Raw genomic sequence first — 27783 nt, forward strand, 5'->3', positions numbered from 1 at the left:
GCAGTGCAGTCACCTGGGATCAAGGTTCCAGGAGAAGGTACTGGTGATGTAGGTATGCAACAAAGTGGCTGAGTGTGACTCAAATACAAACAGGATCTGAGGGCACACTGAAAACCCCAGCAAAGTTCCCGCCCCCCACATCTTGGCCACAGGACCCACCCGGGCTGGCACCACCGAGACAGGGCAATGAGGCTACGTGGGCTCAGTGCTGAGCTAACCGCCCACACGAGGTCAGCACACATCCCACAATCCAAAGGTGGTGGTACACAATAACTAAGACCACCAGCTTCTTCCATTTACCCCAGAAGGAAATTACTTTTTCTATCCCCAGTTAGAGGGTGCCTGTGTTTCTGAAATAAGAAAATATCTATGATGCCTACCAAGAAGATAGGCAGCTGCATGGACCCTCAGAGCTGACAGTGATCACTGGGTGCAATACAGCAGGGGTACCATGAAGGGCCACAGCAATGAGAGGGTCACCCAGTAATCATCCTCATTATGAAATGTAAGAGCTTGCACCCTAACTACTACTTTAACATTGCACTTTTCTCTCATCCCAAGCTATCCACATGATCCAGAAACACAGGGAGAACTTGTCTTGGCCCTCCTGACCCCTGCTGGACCCTCCCCTCCAATTCATTCACAGAGACAGACTAGCAGAAGGGTACATACTACTTGGACCTGTCCATCCTCTCCAATCTGGTGGATCTGGACCTGCTGGGCATTGGCCAGGGTATAGTGCAGGGCCTGTGGCGGGGCCTGTGGCATCTCACTGGCGGGCGGTGGCGTGCTCATCATGCTCTCTGTGGGGAACAGTGGTGGTCAGCATCAGCCCAGCAGACCAGCAGCACAGCACTCGGCTGGTCGCCTCCTCTCCCCCAACCCCCAACCCCCAACTCCCACTGAAAAGGAAAGGAAATTCTTCATTCTAAAACCTGAGTCAACATGTCCCAGTGGAGAACACTGCACTTTGTAGAGCTCATTAGTAATCAGAGTTAGATAATAGAGATTTCTGACCTATAGATAGAAGGGATCTAAAGAATTGACTAGTCTCATCTACATATTTAAATAAAGTTCCTCAGGAGATATCGACAAAATGAAAAATAGGTAAAAGTTGATATTAAACTCTGTTTTAAACCACCAATAAGTTATATTTGTCCTTGGATAATTAAACTAACTACAGAAAAAAGATTCACTCACTTAAAGATACACTTCAAATAAAATTTTACTTTCTGTGTTTAATCCAAAATGAGATGTTTGTTTTGATGACGTATATTAATTTTAATTGTAATATCGCAATCAAAGAAATTTTCTTAAACACTTAGAACATTAAGGGCTAAGAAAAATATTTAATTTTCACATATTTAATTGCAGATAATTTTAATGGATCAAAACAAACTTTTAAACAAAAACATTATATTAGGATGAAATTCTGTGAGAGAAGGGGAATTGTAATACGAATGAAAGAAGAAAAGGTATAAAATGCCTGATTACTGAAGAAAAACTTTCATTTTTTTAAATAATTTAATGATGGGTATCAATTGATATGTTACATAGAATCCACTACATACATGTTTTTAAAAGTAATATAGCAATATGCCATAAATTACATCCTTTGAAATTATTTCAAAGTGTAATGAAAAATGTTAGGTGTCAATGTTTTAAAATGTCAACTTAAAAATATGAAAGGAAGGCCCTGGCTGGTTGGCTCAGTGGTAGAGCGTCGGCCTGGCGTGCAGGAGTCCCGGGTTCGATTCCTGGCCAGGGCACACAGGAGAAGCGCCCATCTGCTTCTCCACCCCTCCCCCTCTCCTTCCTCTCTGTCTCTCTCTTCCCCTCCCGCAGCGAGGCTCCATTGGAGCAAAGTTGGCCCGGGCGCTGAGGATGGCTCCATGGCCTCTGCCTCAGGCGCTAGAATGGCTCTGATTGTGGCAGAGCGACGCCCCAGATGGGCAGAGCATCGCCCCTGGTGGGCATGCCGGGTGGATCCTGGTCGGGCGCATGTGGGAGTCTGTCTCACTACCTCCCCGTTTCCAGCTTCGGGGGGGGGGGGAAATATATATATATATATATGGAAAAACATTTTCAAACTTCTATAAGAGGGCAGTGACCAAAACATTAAAAATCCATTGTGTTAGTTAATAAGAACTATATAACTAAATCGAGTCCCAAATAATTTCTGCTCCAATGTTAATAAAAATCAACTGATTTTGCTGGTTTTCAATACTATAACAAGGAAAATGACAATCTCCAAGGTTCTAAAAAAATGGTGGAAGATATGACTTGTGGGTATGATGGTTCCCAAAACTCAGGTTCAAATTATTGACTATATCATTTAATGATTAAATTTTAATCAATAGCTCCCTATAATTCTACAACATGAAAAACAATTTAAGTTCATGATTTGTGATTTATACTGATATCAAAGTCCAGCACAAAAACTTGCATGGATGGCTTGTTTGTGATTAAGAACAAACCAAGCTCTAGGCCAGTGACGGGAAGCAAGCCTGCTCATGGTTGACATGAGGCAAAGAGACAGCACTAGGAGGCTCCGGATCACAATACCCACTGGAAGGGACTGAAATAAGAAGGACAGGCCACCCTGTGGGCCTCCTCCCTCCCTGGCCTGGCTCCTCTCTGCATCCAGAGAAAAAGAGCTGCACACGCAGATCTGCAGTCAGAGGACTGTAAAGAGCTGGTTCTCTGCAACTCTAAAACACTGGGCTCTCAGTAGAAGCCCACTTAAGGTCTTCAATTCACCAGGGAGATTGGTGAGGGGAAATGCTGAATTGATTGTATTGTAAACAATAAAATAAAGCTTTCTCAAACTCAAGCACATATAAAAGGTTATACAGTTGCTAGATAAGAGAGAACGATACAAATGTTTCAATAAACTGATTTTTTAAAAAATCTCTTAAAACTATTGGGTTTTATGATGTGTGATCAAACTGGCAGTACTAACCTTGATTCAGAATCTCATTTATAGCATTTATTTGGAAATTTCTTTTATGTAAGCTGATAATTCAAAAGTAAGCAAGACATCCCAGCTGGAATTACTAACAATCATGAAATCTTGGTTTAATTACATTTTACTTAAGTATTTGTCATCAGAATAGCCTTAAATGTCAGGCAGGCTGAGAGTATGCAAAAAAAGAACAGTAACAAAAATTCTAGAAGTCCCTTTAACCCCCTACTTTGCTTTACCTAATTTTAGCCAAGTATACAGTGTATTAAATTAGAGAACAATTATATCAACATAAATTTACAAAGCAATGTACTTTTTAAAGTTTGATTTTCAAAAAATATTTCTGTGTTTTTTTCTCAAAACAAATTTGATTCCCATGCTCACAAGGAGGCAGCCTGCACAGCAGGAAGCCTCTGGCATCTAGTAAACTGAGCAGGAGGCACTTGCCAGGGTTTATTAGTAGGAACATGCAACTAAATAGAAATGCTCAGAAACTCGTTCTTCATCCTCTCCAGACAAATAAACACCTAAAGACCAAGGGAATAGAATTAGGTTCATCTCCCTCATGTGGTTTTCTTAAAGGCCCACCTTGAATGCCACCTTCCTCCTTACCCACCCATGGCTGTGTTCACTGTTTCTCCTGACACCTGGCACAGGGCAACATGGTACATAAGCAAGCAGAGAGAGGAAGGAGAGGAGCTGCTCTGCCCAGTGCCCTACTCGGTCCTGACCGAACCCATCCCTCTGCCTCAGCCCCGTGCACTCAGAGTGTGTGTGTGTGTGGGGGGGGGGGGGTGTGTCTTGGTCACATGCTCTCTTCTATTGCCACCAGGAGCCTCCAGCGGGTCTGGCTGAGGCTCCCCACCTGCCACATAAGCAGCGTTCCCTAAATAACTTACACTACACTTGTGCACACAGAGTTAAGAGTTCAGATCACTGGGTTCTGAGTGGTAGCTGTAGATTCTGAGGGCGAGCGGCCTCATTCAGGACCTCCCGCCAAGCCCCACAACACACACTGCTGCAGGCTGCTCGCGAAGGTGTACCTGATGCGCTATATGAGGATGAGGATGGCGTTCTCCGAGAGAAGCTCTTGACGGCCAGGCTCTGGCCTCGCTGTTTCCGCCGCCAGGCTGTCCGGCATTTGGAGTCAATGCTCTGTTTGATTCGGTACCAGTCAGATTCCGTGATTCCAAATTTATAGAAGAGGTGACCTAGAAGAAGACATCCAAATAAAAGCACCATGAGATAAAAGCCATCTTTTTGGGTCCTGGCTGTTTGGGAGCAACCTAAACATAAAAATGTGATCGGGACTGAGAGCCTCCCCGACAGGCATGCTGGTTATATGTTAAAAACTCTTCTCATTTATTTAACTATTAAATAATTCTGACTGGACCCACCCACACAAGACGGAAATAAAGCAACAAGCTGGGTGCCAATAGCTCACACGAGCTTCCTAGATGCTCTATAGTCAAACCCTATCCTAATTTCCTGGATTTAGAAAATAAAATCAAAGATCTCAATTTTATCAAAACTGTCTTTCCAAACTTCAGCTCATATTCCTTCTGTTCATTCATGTCTTCCTGGCTGTCTCCCACCCTTCTTACAATTTTTGGCTCAATTAGAATATCAATAATCCTACTCCTTAACTAGTCCATTTGACCCCAAGTTCTGTCCAACCTCCACTCCCATCCTAGGTCTCTAACATTTTAGAGAATTTATACATTTATTGTGTTCACTCTTTGTTTCCCTCACAAACAGAGGCATCTTTGTTTTGTTCACCCACATATGCTAAGAACCCAGAATATCTGGGCCCATAGTAGACGTTTAACATTTGTTGACTGGTGACTACAACTCATTTTAAGACATTCTCCCACTGCTACTTGAGCCTAAGCCTGGCTTACATAACTCTGCGTGTGTCTCCATCAGCCTCCCCAATCAGAATGGAAACTTCCTACCAGCAGAGATGACTTTTTATTCCCAAGAGCCCCCGTACATCCAGGTACATGGGCATTACCTCCGCTGAACTGCTGGGCACAGAGGGTGCTTGTAGTCTTGCAGTCCTCAGTAGTTTGTCCTGTGCTCAGCAGAGCATCTTACTGGCACCCACATGGTGAACCTTACAGTACAGACAGCTCTCAATATGTGACTGAATGGCATCCAGAGATCCCCTTATCAAAAAGGAACCCAGTGATACGGGAGGTCATTGAGGAGTGGGTGACAGATGGAGACCCCTCACTGCCAGCCCTGTCCACCTCTCACTAGACCACACCACTTGTTCTTTATGCTGAATCAACAGAAAGTAATGGTCATAAACTTGGGAACCACATGAAATGCTTCAGCAGGGTGACCTCCTCTCTAGCTGGCTTGTGAAACTTCACTGATCAATGGAAAAACAAATGGGTGAAATTAAAAAACTGAGTAAGAAAAAAATTAAGCTGAACAATGTCCTGTATTGATTATTAAGAGTATTAAGTTTGGGCCATCTACTGAGAATTAACTTGATACCCAATTCCTAAAATCAGTTCCTATCAAGACCAAAATCCTACAAATAATCCAAACAAAAAAAGAGTGTTCTCTTAAGTACTATATTAAATATCAATAGTTTCTTTAGTTTCGAAAAGACATTTCTTGACTTTCTCTTTCTTTTTTTAAAGTGAGAGTAAGGGAGATACAGAGACAGACTCCCACATGCATCTGGGCCAGGACCCACCCAGCAACCCCTGACTGGGGCCAATGCTCTGCCCATCTGGGGCCCTCACGACCGAGTTATTTTTAGTGCCTGAAGTGGAGGTTTGATGGAGCCATCCTCAGCGCCCAAGGCCAATGTGCTCAAATCAATCAAACCAGGGCTGCAGGAGAAAAGAGAGAGAGAGAGAGAGAAGAAGAGAGAGAGAGAGAGAGAGAGAGAGAGAGAAGGGGGCATGGGGAAGCAGATGGTAGCCTCTCCTGTGTGCCCAGACTGGGAATCAAACCAGGGACATCCACATGCCAGGTTGATGCTCTACCTCTGAGCCAACTGGCCATGGCCATTTCTTGACTTTTTCTATCAGTCATGAATATGAAAACCAAAACTTCTGTAATCTAGATTTTAAAAAATTGAGTTAAGGGGGGATAGGATTTATGGTATCAGAAAGAAGAAAAACTAAAGTAGTTTTAGCAGCATGTTGTAATCCTCATGCATAGAAGGAAATACAGAAATGTAGTGGTAACTCTTTGCTTTCTGATTTTCATGTCCTTTCTGAAATAATTATAGAATCATTAATCAATACTACTAAGCAATTGCTACATGCCAGGTATGGCTTTAGGTGCAGGGCGGTGGCCTTACAAAGTGCCAGGCTAGTGACCAACTTTAGAGACAAGAAAACCCAACTATTGCTATAGTTGCAGAAGAACCCAAATATTAACTGTAGTTATATAGTTACAGGAAAACTCAACTGCTAACTGTATAGTTAAAGGGGAATTCAACTATCAGAACTAGAGTTATGTAGTTACATGAGAACCCAAGCACTGCTGCAGTTACAGAGGAGCCCAACTACAACTGTGGTCAAGAAAAAAATCAGCAATCACACACAGTATCAAAAAATCTTACTAAGTACATGCTTCAATAAAGAGAAACATTCCACAAACCATCCTCCTGTTCTCCTCATACCTTCACTCGTAAGGAAAAAACCTTCCGAATGCTTCAAGGAATTAATAAAATTATACACAATTTTTAAAACTTGTCAGTAACAGAAAAGAACATGCACAAGACACACATGGGTATTTAAATATAAGAAATAAGCAAAAATGTTAACATGTTTTTCACAACCTGGCTTACATCCTTGGAAGAAAAAATATACATTCAAGTAGTTATACATTATCCATTTTTAAATTCTCCTAAGACATTATATTACATAATTCCTTCCAAAAGCAACTCAGGACTTCAACTGGATGGCAAATGCCACCCTGAAGACTGCCAAGAAAAACTAACCAATGAATCAGCAACACAAATGTCCCCCTGCCGAGAGCCCCGAGGGGGGAGGGCGGGGGGATGGACCCGACTGGGGCACAGTGGGGTTGGCTCTGTCCCAGAAAGCCTGGCTTCCAAGGGGCAGCACTGACAGCAGAAGGTGTGGCCTCCTGACCGCAAGGCAGCCTGAGACAGCTGCTCTGACTTTTCCTAAAGCATTCTTCATTTGTACTTAACTGGTATTTCACACTTGTGAAACATTTTATCTCTTAAGTTATTTGATGCTCATTAAGTAAACCTCATGAAATAAGAATGTCATTACCCTTGCTTCATTTACAAATTATCAGTTAGGATTGAGAAATGGCTTAAAATTCAGGCCTCCTAGTACCTACCCAATAGAGAAGAAATGGTCACAGCATAAACCCCAGAAGTGTCTCACTTTGCCCCTCAAAAGTACCCAAGAGACCCACTGGGGGACACTCAGGAGTCCAGGAAGAAAATGACATCGATCTCATGCCACAGCCTCTGCTCACATGACTCCCCTGTGCTAAGATCTAAGGCCCCTTTCAGTGTGTTGTCCCAGCGCACAGGGTCCCCGGGGGACTGCACAGCCATCTCCTCTGGATGGTGAGCCACTTAGCCCTCTCTGCATCTCTGTGGAAGAGCTCCTCAGCAGGCAAGCCCCCTGGGCAATCCCCAGAAAGACGGCTCTGCGAGCTAGCCAGTCTGCTTTCCAAGTGAGCTGTCTGGCCACTTCCTAAAGATCTGAAGAGTCCATCACTTCTAACTGCCTTCCCACTCTCTACAATGACTATGGTTAACACTGGTGGTTCAAATCACAAAACCAGATTCCCAGCTCTCAAGTAATGAGCCCCACAGAGGGGATGAGACATACTGTGGGAAAAAGGAACAGTGGAAAGAAATAAAATGAACAGAGCGCATAATCTTGCATCCTTGGTGGGTGGCATGAGGCTTATCAGTCACAAAGGAATGAAAAACACTATCACTGCTAATGTAATCTCAAGTTCAACAGGAAAGAGAAGCAAAAAACTGAGTGCCAGCAATTTATTTCTTAAAATTACAGTCTTGACTTCATAGTGACTGGCCTAGAAAAACACAACAGAAATCTTAAGCTCTAAGAGAGGGTAAACCTGGCCAGTATGCTCTCTCAGGCGGAAGGGGCCAGCAAGCCTCATTGCTGCACTGTGCACCTCACATGTCCGAGCATCCTAGCCTCAAGGCCAGGTGAGCCCTTTCCCCAAAGCAGTGGTAATTCACTGATGGAAGCTAAGCATAATAGAGTGACAACACTCCTCAGTTTACAGGAGAGCCTGATGCCACTGTCAGACCTCTCCAAGCACGGCACCCAGGTGACCTGTGAGCAGGCCCACAACTGTTCTACTTCTCACCATTAGGCCACAATGACCAAAGTGGCCTCCAAGCTCTCCATTCAAATGGATGCCTCAGCACCCCACTGAGAAACTATGTGAGACACATTTGATTAACAAAGTTCTAAAAAACCCAGGCTCTCCTGACCCATGGTGGTGCAGTGGATAGAGCATCGATCTGGGTTGTTGAGGTCCCAGGGTTTGAAACCCTGAGGTCACCGGCTTGAGCACGGGCTCATCCAGCTTGAGCACAGGCTCACCAGCTTGAGCACGAGGTCGCCGGCTTGAGCGCAGGATCATAGATATGACCCCATGGTCGCTGGCTTAAGCCCAAGGTCGCTGGCTTGAGCAAGGGGTCACTGGCTCAGCTTTGCAGCCCCCCAAACAAGGCACATAGGAGAAGCAATCATTGAACAATTAATGTCGCAACCATGAGTTGATGCTTCTCATCTCTCCCTTCCTCTCTCTCACAAAAAAATTAATAATAAAAAAACAAAACAAAAAAATTCAGGCCCTATGGACTGCACTGAAATGTCCCCCAAAATTCATGTCCTTCCCAGGACCTCAGAATGTGACCTCCCTTGGAAACAGGGTCTTTGCAGATGTGATTAATTACATTAAAATGAGGTCATACTGGAGTACAGTGGGCTCTAAATCCAATATGATGGGTATCCTTATAAGGAGAGAAGAGACAGAGAGACACAGGGAGAAGACAGCCAGGTGACAATGGAAACAAGAAGAAGACGGACTTGTGAAAAGAGACACAGGGGGAAGATGGCTGTTTGAGGGTTACTGAAGGTGTCATGTCACCCAGAGTCTGCAGTGACTAAGGTGGGCATGACAAAGGAGCCAATGCCCACACTTGCCACTATTTAAGCTTGGTGCTCAGTAGTTTGATCCATTTATTCATTTGTTCTGCTTTTTTGTTTGTTTGCTTTGTTTTTTTGAGTAACAATCAACAATACAAATTAAACTGGGCCAAAAGGAAAAAAAGCCAACAAATACTTTTTTTTAAAGACTTTATTTATTCATTTTAGAGAAGAGAGAGAGAGAGAAGGGGAGAGGAGCAGGAAGCATCAACTCCCATATGTGCCTTGACCAGACAAGCCTGGGGTTTCAAACAGGTGACCTCAGCATTCCAGGTCAAGGCTTTATCCACTGTGCCACCACAGGTCAGGCAACAAATACTTTTAACCCTTCAAAATTTGACCTAAATTTTAGCACTAAGAAGGCAGTGATTTGCAATAGTTTCCAAATGAGGAAGAGCCCAGAGACAACCCACTTCGCCACGTGCAGGGAAACAGAACTTGCCCATTCTAACAACGCACCACCTTCCCCAAGCTACTTGGACTCCCTGCGCACAGCCTGTCCTCCTATCTCCATCCCTCTGTGCTTCTGCTCTGAGTACATCTGCCCAGCTGCCCCATCACTTCTGTGGAACGTTCTCCATGTCTCTGCCTAACAACCTGTGTATCACAGCCTGTACCCAAGTTTCAAAGTACCTCTCCAAATCAGAGGCACGCCTTGCTGGTATCCCTGTGACTCCCTATGGGAAAAGTGGCCCCTACCCCAGGGCCATCACACCCACAAAACCCTGGGCCCGATCCACGCCACTCCCGGAGCCTCTGCACAGCACTGTTCAGTCAGGGCTTCTGCCTCCAACCACAGCAGGTGGTCGACCTCCCTGGGACACACTCTTTGGGCTGCAACTGTTTACATACCGTACTCCCCATGTATAAGACACACCGTTTTTGTTTTTTGTTGTTGTTTTTCCCCAAAAATTTGGGGTCTAAAAACTGGGTGCGTCATATACAGTGGTTGTAGATTTTTTTTAACTTGCATCTTCCACTTTTTCGTGCTTGTTTTTGTGCTCATTGTTGTAGATGAATAAAACCTGAGTTCAATAACTTTATGTAATACTTTTTTTTTTTTCAAATTTCAGGCCCCCAAATTAAGGTGTGTCATACATGGGAGCATCTTATACATGGGGAAATATGGTATATCTGACGGCACACTGTGCAGATGGGAACCGCTTCTTGTTCATCTTTATATTCCAACTGCACTTCGTACTATAGTTTCTGTTGTCACACTGTCACACAGTATCCTGTCCCCATGTTCTTAAGTTGCACACACATTTGTGCCATGCCCACAGATATGAGTGGTGCCCTCTGCACTAGGTATCACGCTTTAAAGCTGGGTTGGCAGATGGTCAGCAGACCCCTGGCTGCTTTTGAAAGTCACGTTTATGGAACACAACCACATCTATTCATTTACATTTGGTCTGTGGCTGCTTTCAGAGCTGAGTAGTTACAACACAAACTTGTGCCCACAGTGTGACCTATCAACTGTATGTCCCTTAGGAAAAGTCTGCTAACTCCTGCGATACTGTTCATCTGAGAACTGCTTTATCCCCACCTGAGGGACTGATGTCAGCTTTCACATGCACTTTCTCAGTAAGCCACTTGAAATTATTCTTAGGATCTGAAAGGCTCATACTCCTAGTGTCTTTTCCACGGGCTGCGCACCAGGCAACACTTTCTAAAGGAAATGCTGGATCCAGAAATCCTTCCCCTTGCTTGATGACTAGTTCTGACACCAGCATCCTCTCCATCACAACAAGGGAGATCCTGACTCATCCCAGAAACCCTGTCTCACAGGGCCCACCCTCTCCTAGGTCCTTCCTTAGGGAGATGAGCAGAGAACAGGAAGCCCACACTTACACCGGATCCCATAGATGGTGAGGGGATCGAGCTGCTTCTTGCCATGCTTCCCCTGGCCCGAGAGGTTGGAGACAGCCTGCACTTCCCGGTGGAAGAGGTAGTCCAGCAGCGTCAGCGCCATCTTCTCGGCAGTGCGGCAGTTGGTGCTGATGTGCAGCATGTCAGAGGGGATGATGGCACAGCGCACCCGCATCTCGGGGTTGTTCTCATCCCCCAGCCAGGTGCCATTGGGGTAGTCCTCTGAAAGAGAAGGGAAGTCTCAGACCAGCTCACACATGCAAAAGGGCCCAGTGCTCAGCTCCAATACATGCAAGAAACATCAGGGGCTGGTCAGCAAGTTGCTCCCCCAACTTCTCAAGTGTTGGCCAGGAGGACTGGGGCAATTCCTGTGGTCACAAAACAGTGTGTGGGATCTTATGTCTGTTCAAGGGTAGAAACGAGGACATCACTCCCGAAGGCTCGGCCTGCATTTCTGCTGGTCCATCTCAGATGATTAAACCTGCACCATGGAAATGTTCTGCCTTGGAGACTGGCTTCCTCAGGGCTAAGTCCACCTGGTGAACTCAGTTAAAGGCACACACAAGGCAGAGCACTGTGCACTGTCAGCATGTCTGCCACCTCCCTGATGGCCTGCCCAGAGCTCTCACAAGTCTGAAAACTGGTAGCTGCGGAGGCCACACAGTGCTGGACCACAATGCAGCCTGGACTCCACACACAGGCCCGCGTGTCTGGAAGAGGTGACATCAGACAAGCTCTAGCCTCAAACCCCAGATTCTCTTTACAGTTCCAGCAGGGTAAAGAGCTTTAAAAAAAATTGTGGCTTTTTGTTGATATTGTTGTTTTCAGCTTCACCCTGCATCTGAAAGGGCAGCAAATTAGAGTGGTCTGACAGTGCCAACCTCAGAGATTAGAGAGGGAGGCTGCTCACAGAATACACTCCCTCGGGTTCCAAGGAAATCTTGGCCATCAGCGCAGGACAGCCATACGCAGTGTTCTGTCTCTGGCATGAGAATCAATGCACAATCCTGTGTTTAGAGGACTTTGTGACTAAGTCTCCACTTGGAACTGCTCTGAGAAGAGGCCGCTTGGAAGCCAGGCACGTCCTAAGTGAGACAAACTATTTACATGATGTAAGCTGTTGTTCTGATCTGCTGAGGAGTTGGGCAGCGGCCAGCTCAACATGAATAAAGGGCTCAGGGGATGCTAAGCTTCCCACACTCTCCTCTCCTCAGAGTCCTTCTACTGTCCTGCTGGGTGACCCTTACTTCCTCCCTCTCTCCTTTGACCTCCCAGCATTGAACCTGGAAGTATACAGATCAGAAGCATCTTATAGCCTCCTGCTAGAAACACCATGATTCCGTTCCACTCCTCATGACCAAATTTCCTTTCCTGCCACTCATTCTTTCCTTAATCCTGAGGAATGCACCATGTGTGATTTTAAGATCTCAACGGTTACTAATAACAGAATGAACACCCCCAAGCCTTCTGACTACATGCCCCAGTCTTTGGCTTTCTCAAGCGCTGTCTAGAATGCAAACACATAGAGCTTAACATTCATTCATGTGTGGGAAGGACCCCACTTTCTCTACCTTCAGCAAAGTCACAGTGAGAATCACAAGTAGGAATGATGCTGATGTGGAGAGAAAAGAGGAAAGGCAGTGAGGTGGCCAGTCCTCCCTCTCACCCAGAAGGAGAAGCATTTCACTCACAATCAGAACCCAAAAGACCTATCAATTCTGCCCGGAAACTTGGAAGCTTTCCAAACAATCTCATCTGACTCTCATATCATATGGAAGCAAACTAAGATATGAGAGAGTCTCTGAGCAGATACGTTACTGTGGGAACAGAGGGACATTAACAGGGGGAATCAGAAACTCCCTCTAGCTGGCCGAGATCTCAGAGGGACACCAGCTTTCTAGTGAGTGTCTACTAGGCCTGTGGTCTGTGAAGTCATATCATAGCCACAGTCATCACTGCTTCAAAATTCATCATGGACTTTATTCTGGAACATTCTGATATTTACATTCCAGCCTCCATGCACACAAGAGGTCCTCAAAAAGGTTGGCCAGCCTTGCTTTCCCAAAGGCCTGAAACAGAGCAAAAAAATCAAGTGGCTAGTTGTCAGTGGCTCCTACATCCTCCCCCTTAAAAGGCAGCCTCCCAGCTATGCTCCTGAATCACGAGAGTTCCAGGAACATCAGGCGAGAATTGGCAACCCTATCGAGATGACCCCATTGCCACTGGGGTGGACCAACAAGTGAAGAAGTGACTTCTTAGAATGATTGAGGCTAGGCTCCTGACTTTGGCTAAGGGCAGAAAACAAATCACAAATCTAACTTTTGGAACTCAGAGTAAGAGACAAGCAAGCAGTATCATTTCTCAGAAACATCACCAGTTTGGAAGTACAGAGGTGGTGCCATGAGCTTATGTTCAGATGCAGGTACTTTTCTGAACATCACTCAGCTGCTATATGTTTCGGTTGTCTATAGCAAAACAAAAGGAACACATGGCCTAAATATGGATGAGATGGGACTTCTAGAGGAGCCATCTTGAGGTCATAGCTGGAATGCCAAAAGAGTTCCACTTCTGGGACACTTATTAAATTTATCTACAAATGCTTTACTGGGCAACAATGTCCGCCACTGAGTCTAATGCTCAGGATCTAAGCCCTCAGTGAACCCAGAATCAGTCTTGTTTCTTTAACTGAATTTATTGGGGTGACACTGGTTCACCAAATCATACAGGTTTCAAGTGTACAACTTAACAAAACATTATCTGCACACTGCCCCGTGCACCCATCGCCCAAAGCAAAGTCCCTTTCCATCCCCATTTATCCCTCCATTGCCCACCTCCACATACCCCCATCCTTTTCCCTCAGGCTATCACCACACTGTTGTCTGTATTTATGTGTTATACATAGTTTTGTGCTTAATTCCTTCCCTTCTGTCATCCAGCCCCCAACTGTCCTCCCCTCTGACAGCTGTCAGTCTGTCCCATATATCTATGTCTCTGTTTCTGTTTTGCTCGCCAGTTTATTGTGTTCATTAGGTTCCACATATAAGTGAGATCACATGGTATTTGTCTTTCTCTGCCTGGCTTATTTCACTTAGCATAATAATCTCCAGGTCCAGCCATGCTGTCATAAAAGGTGAGATTTCCTTCTTTTTTATGGCTGAGTGGTATTCAATCATGTAAATGTACCACAGCTTTTTTTATCCACTCACCTACAGACAGACACTTGGGCTGTTTCCAGATCTTGGCTATTGTAAATAATGCTGCAATGAAGATAGGGGTGCATGTAATCTTTTGAATTAGTGTTTTGGGATTCTCTGAACATATTCCCAGAAGTGGAATCACTGGATCATAAAGCAGTTCCACTTTTAATTTTTTAAGGAAACGCCATACAGTTTTCCACAGTGGCTGCACCAGTCTGCATTTCTACCAAAGGTACAAATCCTCACCAGTACTTGTTGTTTATTGATTTATTGATGATACAACTCAACACCAAGAAGACAAACAACACAATTAAGAAATGGGCAAAGGACCTGAATAGACACTTCTCCAAAGAGGACATACAGATGGCCAATAGACATATGAAAAATGCTCAACATCACTAATCATCAGAGAAATGCAAATTATAACCACAATGAAATATCACCTCACACCTATCAGAATCATGGTCCTAGTTACACCAAACAGAGCAGAACAACTATCTGTAGCACTCAAGCCATGAAGCAAGCAGAAAAAGGAAGGAGGGAGGAGAACAACGGGAGGGGGTGGGAGGAGCAAGGGTACAGGGAAGGAGGAGCAGGAAGGAGGGGCAGGAGGAGGGCTGCTACGGAGAAAAGGGCAGGTGCTGAAGCAGGACCAGGACAGTGTTCTGGGACCAAGAAGCTATACTTTGGTTCAAAACATGGTTAGAGACAGTTAATGGACTCAGTGGGACTAATATTCATGCCAGAGTCCTTGGGACAAGAGGCAAAGATGTGCCCCAGACACGGTGACCTAAAGGAACAACAGGAGGACTCAGAGGACTGGAGGACAAGGAAGTCTATCTATGCTTTTCCCCATTAGTAGGAAGCTCCCAAAAATAAACTCTGCCTGCCCATGCCAAACATACCATACCGAGTTCTAATCGGATCACGCCTGAGAGGTTGAACCCCATGAAGAAGACGTTTAGCACCTCATGATAGAAGCCTTTGAGGAGTGGAGGCTCTGCTAAGTGAAGAACTTGCTGGAATGCAGGATGCCTGAGATCCTCTGGGTGGCTGGCTGCCTCATCAGCTGAGACGACAACAGCCCAGGCTTCCACACACCTGATTCAGAATCACCTCCTCACTGGGTCAAACTGTAAGTGAACACACTGAAATTCTTGGGTATATCTCACGGGCATCTGAGAAACTGAGTCAGCCAGCAGAGCTGCCTATACTGAGCTGGTAAGCGGGGAGGGGCCGGCGGGGTGGGCTTTACAATAAACAGAAAAGTATCAGCTGCGAGACAGGAAGTGCCACACAGTAGAGGGGCAGAGCTGACCACTTCAAATGGAAACCAGAGCCAGCCTCAGTAACAACAGGACTGCAAGCAGCCACCCCTGGGGAGAACCACAGAAAAGGTTCCAGAAGAGAGAGCATTTCACACTGGCATGGGCTGGAAAGGGCCGTGTGCTCTGGGAATGAAATAGGGCCAGTGTGGACACAGCAGGAAGAACTGGGCAAAGAGGTGAGTAGAGAGGACTGACCAGGGAAAGACATAATTTGTGCTGAGAATGAATGGATGAGAAACTGGGCAACAAATGGCTACTTCTGGGGCTACAAAGCAGTCCAGAAAGGACCCACGGCACATGGGCATTAAATCTCAGAACAAGATCTATGATGTGTAAACTTTCCCACATTCAAGCACTGATACTAAGTGACTGTGAATACAGTCATACAGAAGGTGGTGTTTAGTGATACCATGCATCTTTGAACTTAAATGTGTGACCAGGAGGATCCCATTTGAGCCTGCACAAAGGAAAGCAGCATCCTGAAACACTACCCTGCCTCGCTGACTGACACTGACACTGCACATGGACCAGGGCAGGGACAGTGGGCTGGGGCCACGGCCCAAACATCAACACTGCGGAAACTGAGGGGCCTTTCTCAGGAATAACAAGTAAAGTGAACTCTACTTATTAGCATGCTCCACATGTTCACATAACATTTTTAAAGCAGTGTAAACACTGAATGAGAGCTCAGTGTTGTTTTCCAAACAGCAAGTCAACATCTCGTCAAAGTGCTACTGAGAATGCCGGCAGGGCGGCCCTTCAGTCAAGAAGGGATGACAACTTAAGGTCTCTGTAAACTTGCTATGAACCTTACTTCTTACTCCAGCCCCAAGAACCAGCTTCCTATCAGGCTGCCCTCCATACCCTATCCTCTCCTGCCACCAAAGCTGTGCCCTCTGCACCATGAGGTCTCCCAAGGCAACATGGTGTACAGGCCCTGCCCAGCATCCCAAATCATGGGCTGGGGTTGGGGGCGGAGGTATTGGGGGCTTCTGACACTCACACCTGTGGTAGGAGCACTTCACCTTATCCAAACCCTGTACTTTGCCCTGGTGCCGAACCAGTGACAAGCAGGATAAAAAGCCATCCTTCTTCCAAATGTCACCAACTGAAGTCTCATAGTTCCAGAACCAATCAAGAAAACATGGCCATAGGCCAGCATTGTGACTTTCCAGGAAACACACGTGTAATGGCAGATATTTTCTTTTTTTTTTTTTAATTTTTTTTAATTCATTTTAGAGAGGAGAGAGAGAGAGAGAGAGGAGAGAGAGAGAGGAGAGAGAGAGAGAGAGAGAGAGAGAGAGAGAGAGAGAAGGGGGGAGGAGCTGGAAGCATCAACTCCCATATGTGCCTTGACCAGGCAAGCCCAGGGTTTCGAACCGGCGACCTCAACATTTCCAGGTCGACACTTTACCCACTGCGCCACCACAGGTCAGGCAATGGCAGATATTTTCAAACTGATTCCAGAGAAAGAATGAAAAAATTACTTCATCTATTCAACTTAATTCTTTTGAAGGCAAGCAAGATATTAAATTAACAAAATATTTACAAATGAAAGTTAGGCTTCCTTTAATGTAAAGAAAAATCATCAGTAAGACTGATTAATCAGAAATTACTCCGGGTTCAGACTGACCTGTTCTAACAGTGTTGTAAAGGGCATGCTGTGAAAGTACAGCACTGCCGTCTCCGCGGGGAAGCGACTGTCCTACGTGGGACATGGCAAACACGATTGGGGGAGGGCTGCTTCCTCACTGGGCCTGCCATAAGGAAGTCAGCTTCAATGTCCCACAACGACCCTACTCCCTGCTGACACCTACTTACGGACAAGCCAGTCCACAGTACTAAATAGATGGACTTCTGGAAATGTAACCAGAATATTCTGGAGGATAAGTAATGTCATTTTAAACTCCTACAGTAGTTATTATTTCAGGGGATATTATTCCCTCCCCACAAAAAGTAAATTACCGTAGTCTAAAAATTAACTTTCCTTATATTCCCTTTCTTATCACTCCAAAAAATAGTGGCTTACTCTGGTATTTTTCTCTGGTAATATAGGAAATTATCCTGAAACTATTTCAATCGAGTATCTCAAGATTTTAGAAGGTACTTCATAACCTATTTTTAATCTACGCATTCTTAACTTCACTTATGTGCCCCATGAATTACAGTTGGGCCGTCATCTCTCAAGCACGAAGTCTAAACTAAGTAGTCAAGAAATATACCCTGCAGCAACTCTGACCAACACAGAGGTGAAAAATCATTGCCATGGCAACAGGGAGCCACCCCAGAGGGAAGAGAGCGCCAGGGCTCTGGGGCAACAGGCAGCACCTCCAAGCTCCCTGGCAAGAAGAGAGGCTCACCAGGGTAACTGGGTGCACCTTTCTCACCCAAGCCATGCTGGGTGCAAGCTCTGCCTCCCTGCAAATACTCAGCCCTAACTCACCTCCGACTCGGAGCCAGAGCTCAGTCTGGATCCCTGCTCCTCCCCAGAGTTTCAAATGGAAAACAAGACAGATTACCTGCCCACATAAATATTTGAGAAATTTGAGAAATTCGCCTTTTGACAATTCAGAAAGGATATATTTATTTTACTAAAATTGCTTTGGTCCAGTTTTGGCATCTGAAACAATAGAAAGATTCTAGTAGCTTTATTTGAAAACTACCAGTCAGAATATAAGAAAAATAAACTTGCTTTCTATTCTAATCATTTAAATCTTCAATGAAATTAACTAGCACTTCTAAAAAACCTATTACAATGAAAACCCTTCAGCAGTAACTTGAATTTTCTTACCATTAAAACAATTCAGAATACACATATTTGTTTTGAGATGCCAATGTTAGTGCCAGGAAAATGAAATGAACAGAAGAAAGTATTGAGATGAAAAGGAGGACCACATTCTCGTGGTCAAGTTTAAAACCAAGAAACACAACCAGCTGCTATTACGCTTCCTTCCCCACCTGTCAACATACATATCCACATACATGTACTCCGAAAACATGGTGCACATTCTGCCGACAGTACCGGTCATTCTTGATTCCCAGTCACTCCGCTACCCCCAGGGCCTAGACTTGAACAAATCTCTGTTACAAGGATAAGAGTGGATTGTGGGGGGACAAAAACAAGACAATATTTATTCAGTACCTCCTATGTACCAGGATGTCACATGCATTATTACAGATCAGAGGCTCTCTGCTAGGCAAATGTAGACAGTTAAGCTGACTCCATATCATGTATCCTCACTCTTCCAAAGCAAACAGCAAATCCCACACCTGTGGATAGCAGTACTGCACACATCTTGAGGGTGAGTGACCTTATAACATGCAAGGCTAGGCAGTCTAAAATGCCATCTTGCAACAACCAAACATAACCTGCCCCTCGACTCTTTCCAAAGATGACATGGTTTTGCCAGTGGTGTCCAACCAGCCACACAAAACATCTCAAGAATCGTGGCATCCCAGTGTGAGCAGCTCTGATAAGGAAAAGGCGAGGAAGCAAGTACCCACCCACTTCCCACAAACATGCTGCTTGGACATACCTGCAGATTCCCATTATGCTGCCTCCGCTTCCAGATGCCCTCACATCCTTGCTGAGAGCTGTCTGTCGCAGCTGGTTCATTAGTTATTACTAAGACTATGTATTCAGTTCTTAGTAGCCATGAGAGGTAACTAATGACCTATAGGTCTCTACAGAAAGGGTAACAAACAAACTAAAAGACAGCAATATGTATGATTCACTACATGCTTCAGGGTGGTTCAACGACTCAGGTCATGCTGTCAGTTCCACAACACAACAAACTTCATGTCAATCTAGTTCCTCAAGGTCAGCTCCCACCATCTCCACACAAGTCTTCAGAAAACAGATGCATGGTCATGAGCTGGTGTCAGTTGCATTTTCCATCTGTATCAAAACTAATTTTTATTTGGCTTTTGCAAAAGTCTGCCCCAACTGTTTATAAATTTCAAAAGTAACATATTGCATAAAATAACAGTTCCATATATGGATGGTAATGCAGAATAAATCCACATAGAATTCACTGAATAGGCAATCTCAGGCAAGTGTCCTGAACCTCTTCAGGCTATATTACTGTATACATATACATCATGGCTCTGTTTCCAGAGCCAGGACATGGATTCAATGTAACTGAAAATAATTAATTCTTCCACCTGAGGTGGAGAGTAAAAATCCTATGTGTAATCCATGAAACGTATTATTGTTGTACTATTTACAATTATCTGTCCCATAAAAGAATCACGTGTTGGGGTATTCCAGGATACCGGGAGCTATTTTTAGTTATGTAAAAAATAAAGCTATACTTTTCACAACATGTCAACTCTGGCCACATACAGATGCTGCAAAAAGATCTTCAACCCAACCATGTATCTGTGGAATACCTGGCATAGAGGAGGGGGCCAGAATGATTAAAAAGAAAGGGAAAGCCCTGGCCGGTCAGCTCAGTGGTAGAGCGTCGGCCTGGCGTGCAGCAGTCCCAGGTTCGATTCCTGGCCAGGGCACACAGGAGAAGCGCCCATCTGCTTCTCCACCCCTCTCCCTCTCTTTCCTCTCTGTCTCTCTCTTCCCCTCCCGCAGCCGAGGCTCCATTGGAGCAAAGATGGCCCAGGCGCTGGGGATGGCTCCTTGGCCTCTGCCCCAGGCGCTAGAATGGCTCTGGTCACGACAGAGCGACGCCCCGGAGGGGCAGAGCATCGCCCCTGGTGGGCATGCCGGGTGGATCCCGGTCGGGCGCATGCGGGAGTCTGTCTGACTGTCTCTCCTGGTTTCCAGCTTCAGAAAAATACAAAAAAAAAAAAAAAAAAGAAAGGGAAAGGCATGGTGTGTCCTGAACCACATGAATGGCTACATGAGGAGAGGACAATCATGAAGACCTGTTGGCCTTCCCATAGGTCATCCTTTCTATGAAATCAGAATTTTATAATCATATGAAACACAATTTGAGAATTTTTGAAATCTGTAAAATTGGCATTCCCTAAACTACAAATTATAGACATTTCAATTTAGAAATGATATATTTTACCATTTTCTTTTAAAATTCTTTACTGGTATGGGCTATTTTTGCTTTGGTTTTTTGAGTGGGATATTTTATCAACAATTCTATTATAGAGATTTTACCAATAATGCTCAAACATTTCTTTCTTTCTTTCTTTTCTTTTTTTAAGTGAGAGGAGGGGAGATAAAGAGACAGACTCCCCCATGTGCCCCAATCAGGATCTACCCGGTAACCCAGATCAGGGGCCAATGTTTGAATCAATGGAGCTATCCTCAGCGCCTGGGGCCAACATCCGAACCAATTAAGCCACTGGCTGAGGGAGAGAAGAGGGGAAGGGAGGGGGAGAGAAGCAGATGGTCATTTCTCATGTGTGCCCTGACCAGGAATCAAATCCAGGATGTCTGCATGTCAGGTCGATGCTCTACCCACTGAGCAAACCAGCCAGGGCCTCAAACATTTCTTAAAATGAAAAGATTATCCAACCATGCTCCAACTGCATCTCAGCCTTTTGGCTAAGAGCACGTGTAGCAACCATGCTCCAGTCATGGACCCAAGTCCTCTGTAATTGGCACCCTAAGGGCCTGATGGCTAACGACCACCTGAACAGAGAAAAAGGAAGACCTAAATTATAGCCTCAGTACATCCTGTCTCAAAGATTCATGTCCTGTCCCAGCCTCTCTCTGCCCATCTTCTGTGCTTCTGCTTCTGGTGATGAGATGCAGTTTAAATTATTTGCACAATTCTTCTGCTATTACATTTCTTCACTAGAAATTATATCAGAATCATAATTATGATCACTTCCTTCCCTGAAACATTTCTGTAAAAGATCTCAAAGTCTCTGCCACATCCATGAGGCAAAGGGGTGGAGAGAGTTAGGGCCTGACTCACTCCAAAATTTCCTCAGGAGAGCAGTCAATGTCATTGATCAGGAGTGAGGGGAGTAGTTAAGGGACAGGTTATCTAATATTGCAAGATGGCATGTGCCATCTGAAAAGACACAGATCAGTATGATATTTCATTTTTTCTGACCTCTCCAACATTCAGATATTTCATGGATAGGAGACTGAGAAACCTGCTCCAGAAGTCTTGTCTACATATTCGGAATCCAGCACACAACACAGTACCAAAACTACAGCCAGCATGCGCAGTGTCTGTGGTGGGCAGAACCAAGATGGCCAATGACCTCTGCTTGTGATTATGTCATGGGACAAAAAGGGTTCCACAAGAGCCTTTATTAAAGCCACTAATTAGTTGGCCTTAGGGTGGGGGAGAATCTCCAGGAGGGTTTGACCTAATCATGTGGGCCCTGTAAAAGCAGTTTTCTCTGCTGGCAGCAGAGGGGAACAACAGAGGTGTTAGAGGGTCATGGGGACTTAACACGAGAGAAGGACTCTACTGTAGAACGGAGGGGCCACAGGGCAAGAACTTGAGCACAGCCATTGGCCAAAAGCCAACAAGAAAATAAGGACTTTGGTCCTATAGGTATAAGAGCCCAGTCCTGACAACACCCTAAATGAGGTTGGAAGCAGATCTTCCCTAGCACCTCCAGATACAAGCCCAGCATGGCCGACACCTCGACTTAGGCCTGTGAGCTTCTGAGTGAAGACTATGCTCTCCAGAGCTAAGAGACAATACACAGTGCTATTAGATTGGTGGTAATGTCATGCAGCACGGAAAACAAAAATGCTTCTGTACATTTAAAAAGAAACAATTAGAAACACTTACAAGAGAGGCCTCTAAGCCTTTGCCCTGATGCACCCGCAGCTCTAAAGCTGCAGGAGCTCGCTGTCCATCATGCCTTGGGAGGCTGAGAGGCTGGTCAGAGTCACAGAAGCTATTTTAGGAAATGTGTTCGGTCAAACAATAATACATGGAGTACAAAGTATTTATGAGTTATTACCAAAAGAGTATTAAATCTACATTTAAACCAATCGTTGGACTGCCCTTTCCCAGCTTAAGGTCACTGAAAAGGTTTTAAAACCCTAGAGCTCAAGCCATGCTTGAGCTGCTCCCAAAACTCAGTGTTCACATATTTCTCCCTGACCCTCCCTCCAAGGTGCTCAACTCACACTTCAAATGTCTCAATGTACTATAACATCACCTCCACCACATCCCTCTCCTACACCAGACAATGTCTGGAGCAAATATCATTAATTCTGGGGTGAAAGGACAAGCCTGGGTAGAAGGGCTGAGGCTTTTAAAAGTGACGGATAAGGTGCCAGAGGTAAGGACCAGGGTATCCTGCAGGCTGGGGAGGGACAGGCCAAGAATAAGCTGAAAGATGTCTTTCAAGGTGCATTCTATCGAGCTAGTCCTCCCAGCACTGGATCACTTTGTACTTACAATCTGGCACCAATTTCTGACCCCTTATAAGTTAAGGTGTTTACATTCTGGCTGTAAACTGCACTCACGTGTGACACCTCCAAGTGAGTGTCAGTAACTCTACTCCTCCAACCAGCCCATAAAACTGACAGCCCCACCTGGTTTCAGGCAGAGTTAACTTTGTACCCAAACATGCATGCTTATTGAGGAGTGATGTGACATCTTTGAGTTGTACACAGATTGATAATTTGGGGTTTTTAAACTGGAATTCAAGAGGGTTGAGTTACATATGGGATAATGACATAAGAAAAGGGAAAAAACAAACGGCTTTTGGTACTGGAGTCAACTTTTTCCCCACTGCTATGAGTACACAGAAACAGCATGACCACACCACCGACGAGCCAAGGCCACCTGCCCAGGACGGGACACCCCAGGCTGGGAGGTCAAATCCTCAACTGTGAGCGGGGTCACATGGGCTTCTTTCCCTGTGAACTCTTGCCTGCTGAGCACGAATGCTGCCGTGAGCTCAACCATGACTAACACAAGTGTTGAAGGGCACCCTTGGCACAAAGGAGAACCACGGGCACAGACAGAATGTCCTTAATCTGTATCACCTGCTGTCTACCTTGAAACTCAGCATCAGTGAGACAGTGAAAAGAGATCACCCTCCCAGACACTGTTCTAGACCACCCTTTCCGCTCCTTTTCTCTGATCTAGAATAAGCACAGCACTCACTGTATGGTCGTGCTCAAACATCCACTGACATTCTTACACTAGTTCTTCTTTATAACTTGATTTTATTCTGGTTATTAACCTGTCCGTAATCCTATTCTTAGCAGCCAACTTTTTTTTCTTCTTTTTCCAAGTGAGAGAAGGGTAGATAGAGACACAGACTCTCACATGTGCCCCAACCGGGATCTACCTGGCAACCCCTATCTGGGGCTGATGCTCTGCCCATCTGGGGCCATGTTCACAACTGAGCTATTTTTAGCACCGGAGGCAGAGGCTCCACAGAGCCATCCTCAGGGCTCAGGGCTGATGCACTTGAATCAATTGAACTATGGCTGCAGAAGAGGAAGAGAGAAAGAGGGAGAGAAGGGGGAGTGGTAGTGGATAAGTAGATGGTCACTTCTCCTATGTACCCTGACCAGGAATTCAACCTGGGACATCCACATGTCAAGTTAATGCTCTACCACTGACCCAACTGGCCAGAGCAGCAGCCAATTTATGATAGCTAATAAAATGTGTTTTAATGTTGACACACAAAAAAATGATGCAAAACGTTTATATAAAATAAATTATAGAAATAAATTCTCATGAAATGTTTTTGGCTAAATTTCCCTCTTTGTGCATGTATGGCTGATGTTTTGTGAACACAGCAATTTGTTTTTTGATTTTGTTTGTTTGTTTGTTTGTTTGTTTGTTTTTAAGTGAGAGGAGTGGAGATAGTGAAACAGACTCCCGCATGCACCTCAACCAGGATCCACCCAGCAACCCGTCTGGGGCTGACACTCGAACAAACCAACTGAGCCACTGGCTGCAGGAGGGGAAGAGGGAGAGAAGGGAGAGAAGGAGGGGAAGAAAAGCGGATGGTTGCTTCTCCTGTGTGCCCTAACTAGGAATTGAACCCAGGATATTGGGCCAATGCTCTAGCCACTGAGCAACCTGCCAAGACCAACACAACAAGTTGGATTCATCTTCTATTGTGGCACCCGGGAGCACGAACATCCCGGAGAACATGTCTTGGCTTTCCAGCACTGTGAGTGACCACTACTCACAGATGATCTGTCCCTCCTAGAATATATCTCCCACCCCACTGAGCACATACAGATCTCTACCATGTAAGTCAGATAACCGGGCTTTGGAATCTTCATAAGGCCAATCTCTGATATGAATTCAATTATACCTGAAGTACAGCCCTTCCCACTGAAATTAAATACCCAACATTTTATACACAGGCCTAGTCAAGTTTTCTAATAATTATCAAATGCATAAACAGCAGGAATTTAAACTCTTCATTAAAAATCTAACTAAATCTCTTCAATAATCAACAGATCCCATTTTTGGTCCATTTTTGCTCACTTGTTTTTCTAACTCAATTAATCAGGTTAATCTTTGAAGGATTAAACCCAACACACTTTCCACTTCTTAACACAAACAGAAGTACACTAAGACCAAATCCTCCAAGGAAAGACAGGAGCAAGGCTGAGAAATAGGTTCACTGTTTACTGCTCTTAACAATTAGCACTCTTTTCTTATTCTAATGGAGTTCATGCCATGACAGATGGAACTGCCTAAGCAAAATATTGGAATAAAATAATCGAGTATCTCTGCAGTATAATAAGGTAACTCCAAATTTGATACAAAACAGCATGTCAATTCATGCAAACCCTCTGGAACTCTTCAGAAGTAACCATTTTGATACCTATGGTTCTTGAAAACTTCAGGCACCTAAATATTCTTATAAAAAGATAAGAACAATCTGCTTTGTTATAGCTCTGGTTCTTATCAGGAACTAAAATGACTCAATCTAAAGACAAGCCTAAGGCCCTTTAGCACTTTGCATATTAACAATGTTTCTCTAATAGATACTAGCTGACTTGACATTCTCTCCAGTTGAGCCAGTTGTTCTAGTCTTGGGGGAGGACACGGTGGGAAACAGCTAATCCAATTTCCACTGCATTCATAAGTCTCCCAGAAATATTTAACAGATGATTCCACTAAAGGTCAATAGTGAATCTGACACAAGAGACATTAATGGATTAGCTTTTTTCCACCATTACACGCAGCAGTGACTTAAAGATGACTCCATCCATCCATCTCTACCATCTTCCCCAAACCACTGTGCCAACGAAGACTGTTCAATCCAAGTTCTTGTAACATTGAAACTGCTGGGAAAACATTCCAAGGACAGTGTCAGTGAAACATATTTATCATGAAATGTTTTCTCCTAATGGAATGGTAAAACAGAATGGTCTTGAATTATAACCTCTTCTTCAAAGTAAAATTTAAAATTAGAAAAATTTCTCTAATTTTCCCCAATTCTAACAACCTATGTGGTACATCAATGTAGTGTTAGATGGGTTGACCAGTGCTGGCATGTACATATAAAGTCAATCCCGAACTCTGAGGTCCCAGGTTTGAAATCCTGAGGTCGCAAGCTTGAGTGTGGGCTCATCAAATCACTGGATTGAGCCCAAAGGTCACTGACTTGAGCAAGGGGCCACTGGCCAGGCTTGAGCCACCCGACCTGACGCCAAGGCACTTATGAGAAACAATCAAATAACAACTAAAGTGAAGCAATGAAGTTGATGCTTCTCATCTCTCTCCTCTTTCTCTCTCCCCTTACGGTCTCTCTCTCTCCATCCCTCTTTCTCAAGAAAAAGAGAAGTAACATTTGATTGAAACAATCAGTTTTAAATGTGGTCATAAAACTTTGTTCAAAGGCTTTGCTAAAGAAAAATGTTTTACACAAAGTGTTATCACCTCATATTTAAAGAACTTACACTCAGATACAAAAAAATCCATTATTTTTCTCACAGATATTAATAATTCTAATAAGCCCGACTTACAGGTGGTGGCGTGATAGATAAAGCATCAACCTGGGATGCTAAAGTCCCAGGTTCAAAACCCCAAGGCTTAAGCATGGCCTCATCCGACTTGAGCGACTGTTAGCCAGCTTGAGTGTGGGATCATCTACATCAGGGGTCCCCAAACTTTTTACACAGGGGGCCAGTTCACTGTCCCTCAGACCATTGGAGGGCTGGACTATAAAAAAAACTATGAACAAATCCCTATGCACACTGCACATAACTTATTTTAAAGTAAAAAAATAAAACGGGAACAAATACAATATTTAAAATAAAGAACAAGTAAATTTAAATCAACAAACTGACCAGTATTTCAATGGGAACTATGCTCCTCTCACTGATCACCAATGAAAGAGGTGCCCCTTCCGGAAGTGCAGCAGGAGCTGGATAAATGGCCTCAGGGGGCCGCATGCGGCCAGCGGGCCGTAGTTTGGGGACCCCTGATCTACACGATCCCATGGTCACTGGCTTGAGCCCAAAGGTCGCTGGCTTGAGCCCAAGGTCACTGGCTTAAAGTCTAAGGTTGCTGGCTTGAGCAAGAGGTCATTAGCTCAGCTTGAGCCATATCCCCACCCTCTGCCTCGTCAAGGCACATATGAGAAGCAATCAATAAACAACTAAAAGTGACAACTATGAATTGATGCCTCTCATCTCCTTTTTATATGTCCATTTTAGTTTCAGTCCATTGTTTCCCCTCACTGAAATACATTTCACATTAACCATATTGCATTAAGAAACATAAATTTAAAAGATTAAATTTTTTTGCTTTTATAATCCTAGACTCTACCGGAATTATCATGTTATGTTCCTTAGCTGATGTAATTTAAACCAAACAAATGTTTGGCCTAAAGTGGATAGCCAGATTTGGTATTTACCCAAAATCCACATGGAAAAAAGAATAAGAACAGTTAGTTTTCTCTGCAATTGTTGCAAATGTGATTTCATTTTGTATCCATGAGTATAAAATCAGGAGCATCCCTCTTTTACTCAAATTTAACGTGTAAATTGAAATTTCCCTGACCCAGCAATTTCACACCCAATCAACACAAGAAAAGTGAAAACAAGCCCTGGCCGGTTGGCTCAGTGGTAGAGCGTCGGCCTGGTGTGCGGGGGACCCGGGTTCGATTCCCGGCCAGGGCACATAGGGGAAGCGTCCATTTGCTTCTCCACCCCCACCCCCTCCTTCCTCTCTGTCTCTCTCTTCCCCTCCCGCAGCCAAGGCTCCATTGGAGCAGGGATGGTCCGGGCGCTGGGGATGGCTCCTTGGCCTCTGCCCCAGGCACTAGAGTGGCTCTGGTTG

The 27783-nt window shown here is 44.7% G+C and overlaps 1 protein-coding gene across 7 annotated transcripts in view; it reads right to left on the reverse strand.

The window, feature by feature from the left end:
* Window positions 1–27783, reverse strand: part of BANP (BTG3 associated nuclear protein) — a 164772-nt gene that overhangs the window by 61292 nt on the left and 75697 nt on the right. For all 7 annotated transcript variants that reach the window (XM_066349225.1, XM_066349226.1, XM_066349224.1 and 4 more), the window contains 3 exons: window positions 11023–11262; window positions 4009–4176; window positions 673–803 (listed from right to left, as the gene is read on the reverse strand). In XM_066349225.1, the coding sequence (XP_066205322.1) occupies window positions 673–803; window positions 4009–4176; window positions 11023–11262 (539 nt within the window). The remainder of the gene's footprint in view (window positions 1–672; window positions 804–4008; window positions 4177–11022; window positions 11263–27783) is intronic.

This window comes from Saccopteryx leptura, chromosome 9 (assembly GCF_036850995.1).
Source record: "Saccopteryx leptura isolate mSacLep1 chromosome 9, mSacLep1_pri_phased_curated, whole genome shotgun sequence".
In the NCBI taxonomy this organism is placed as follows: Eukaryota; Metazoa; Chordata; class Mammalia; order Chiroptera; family Emballonuridae; genus Saccopteryx; species Saccopteryx leptura.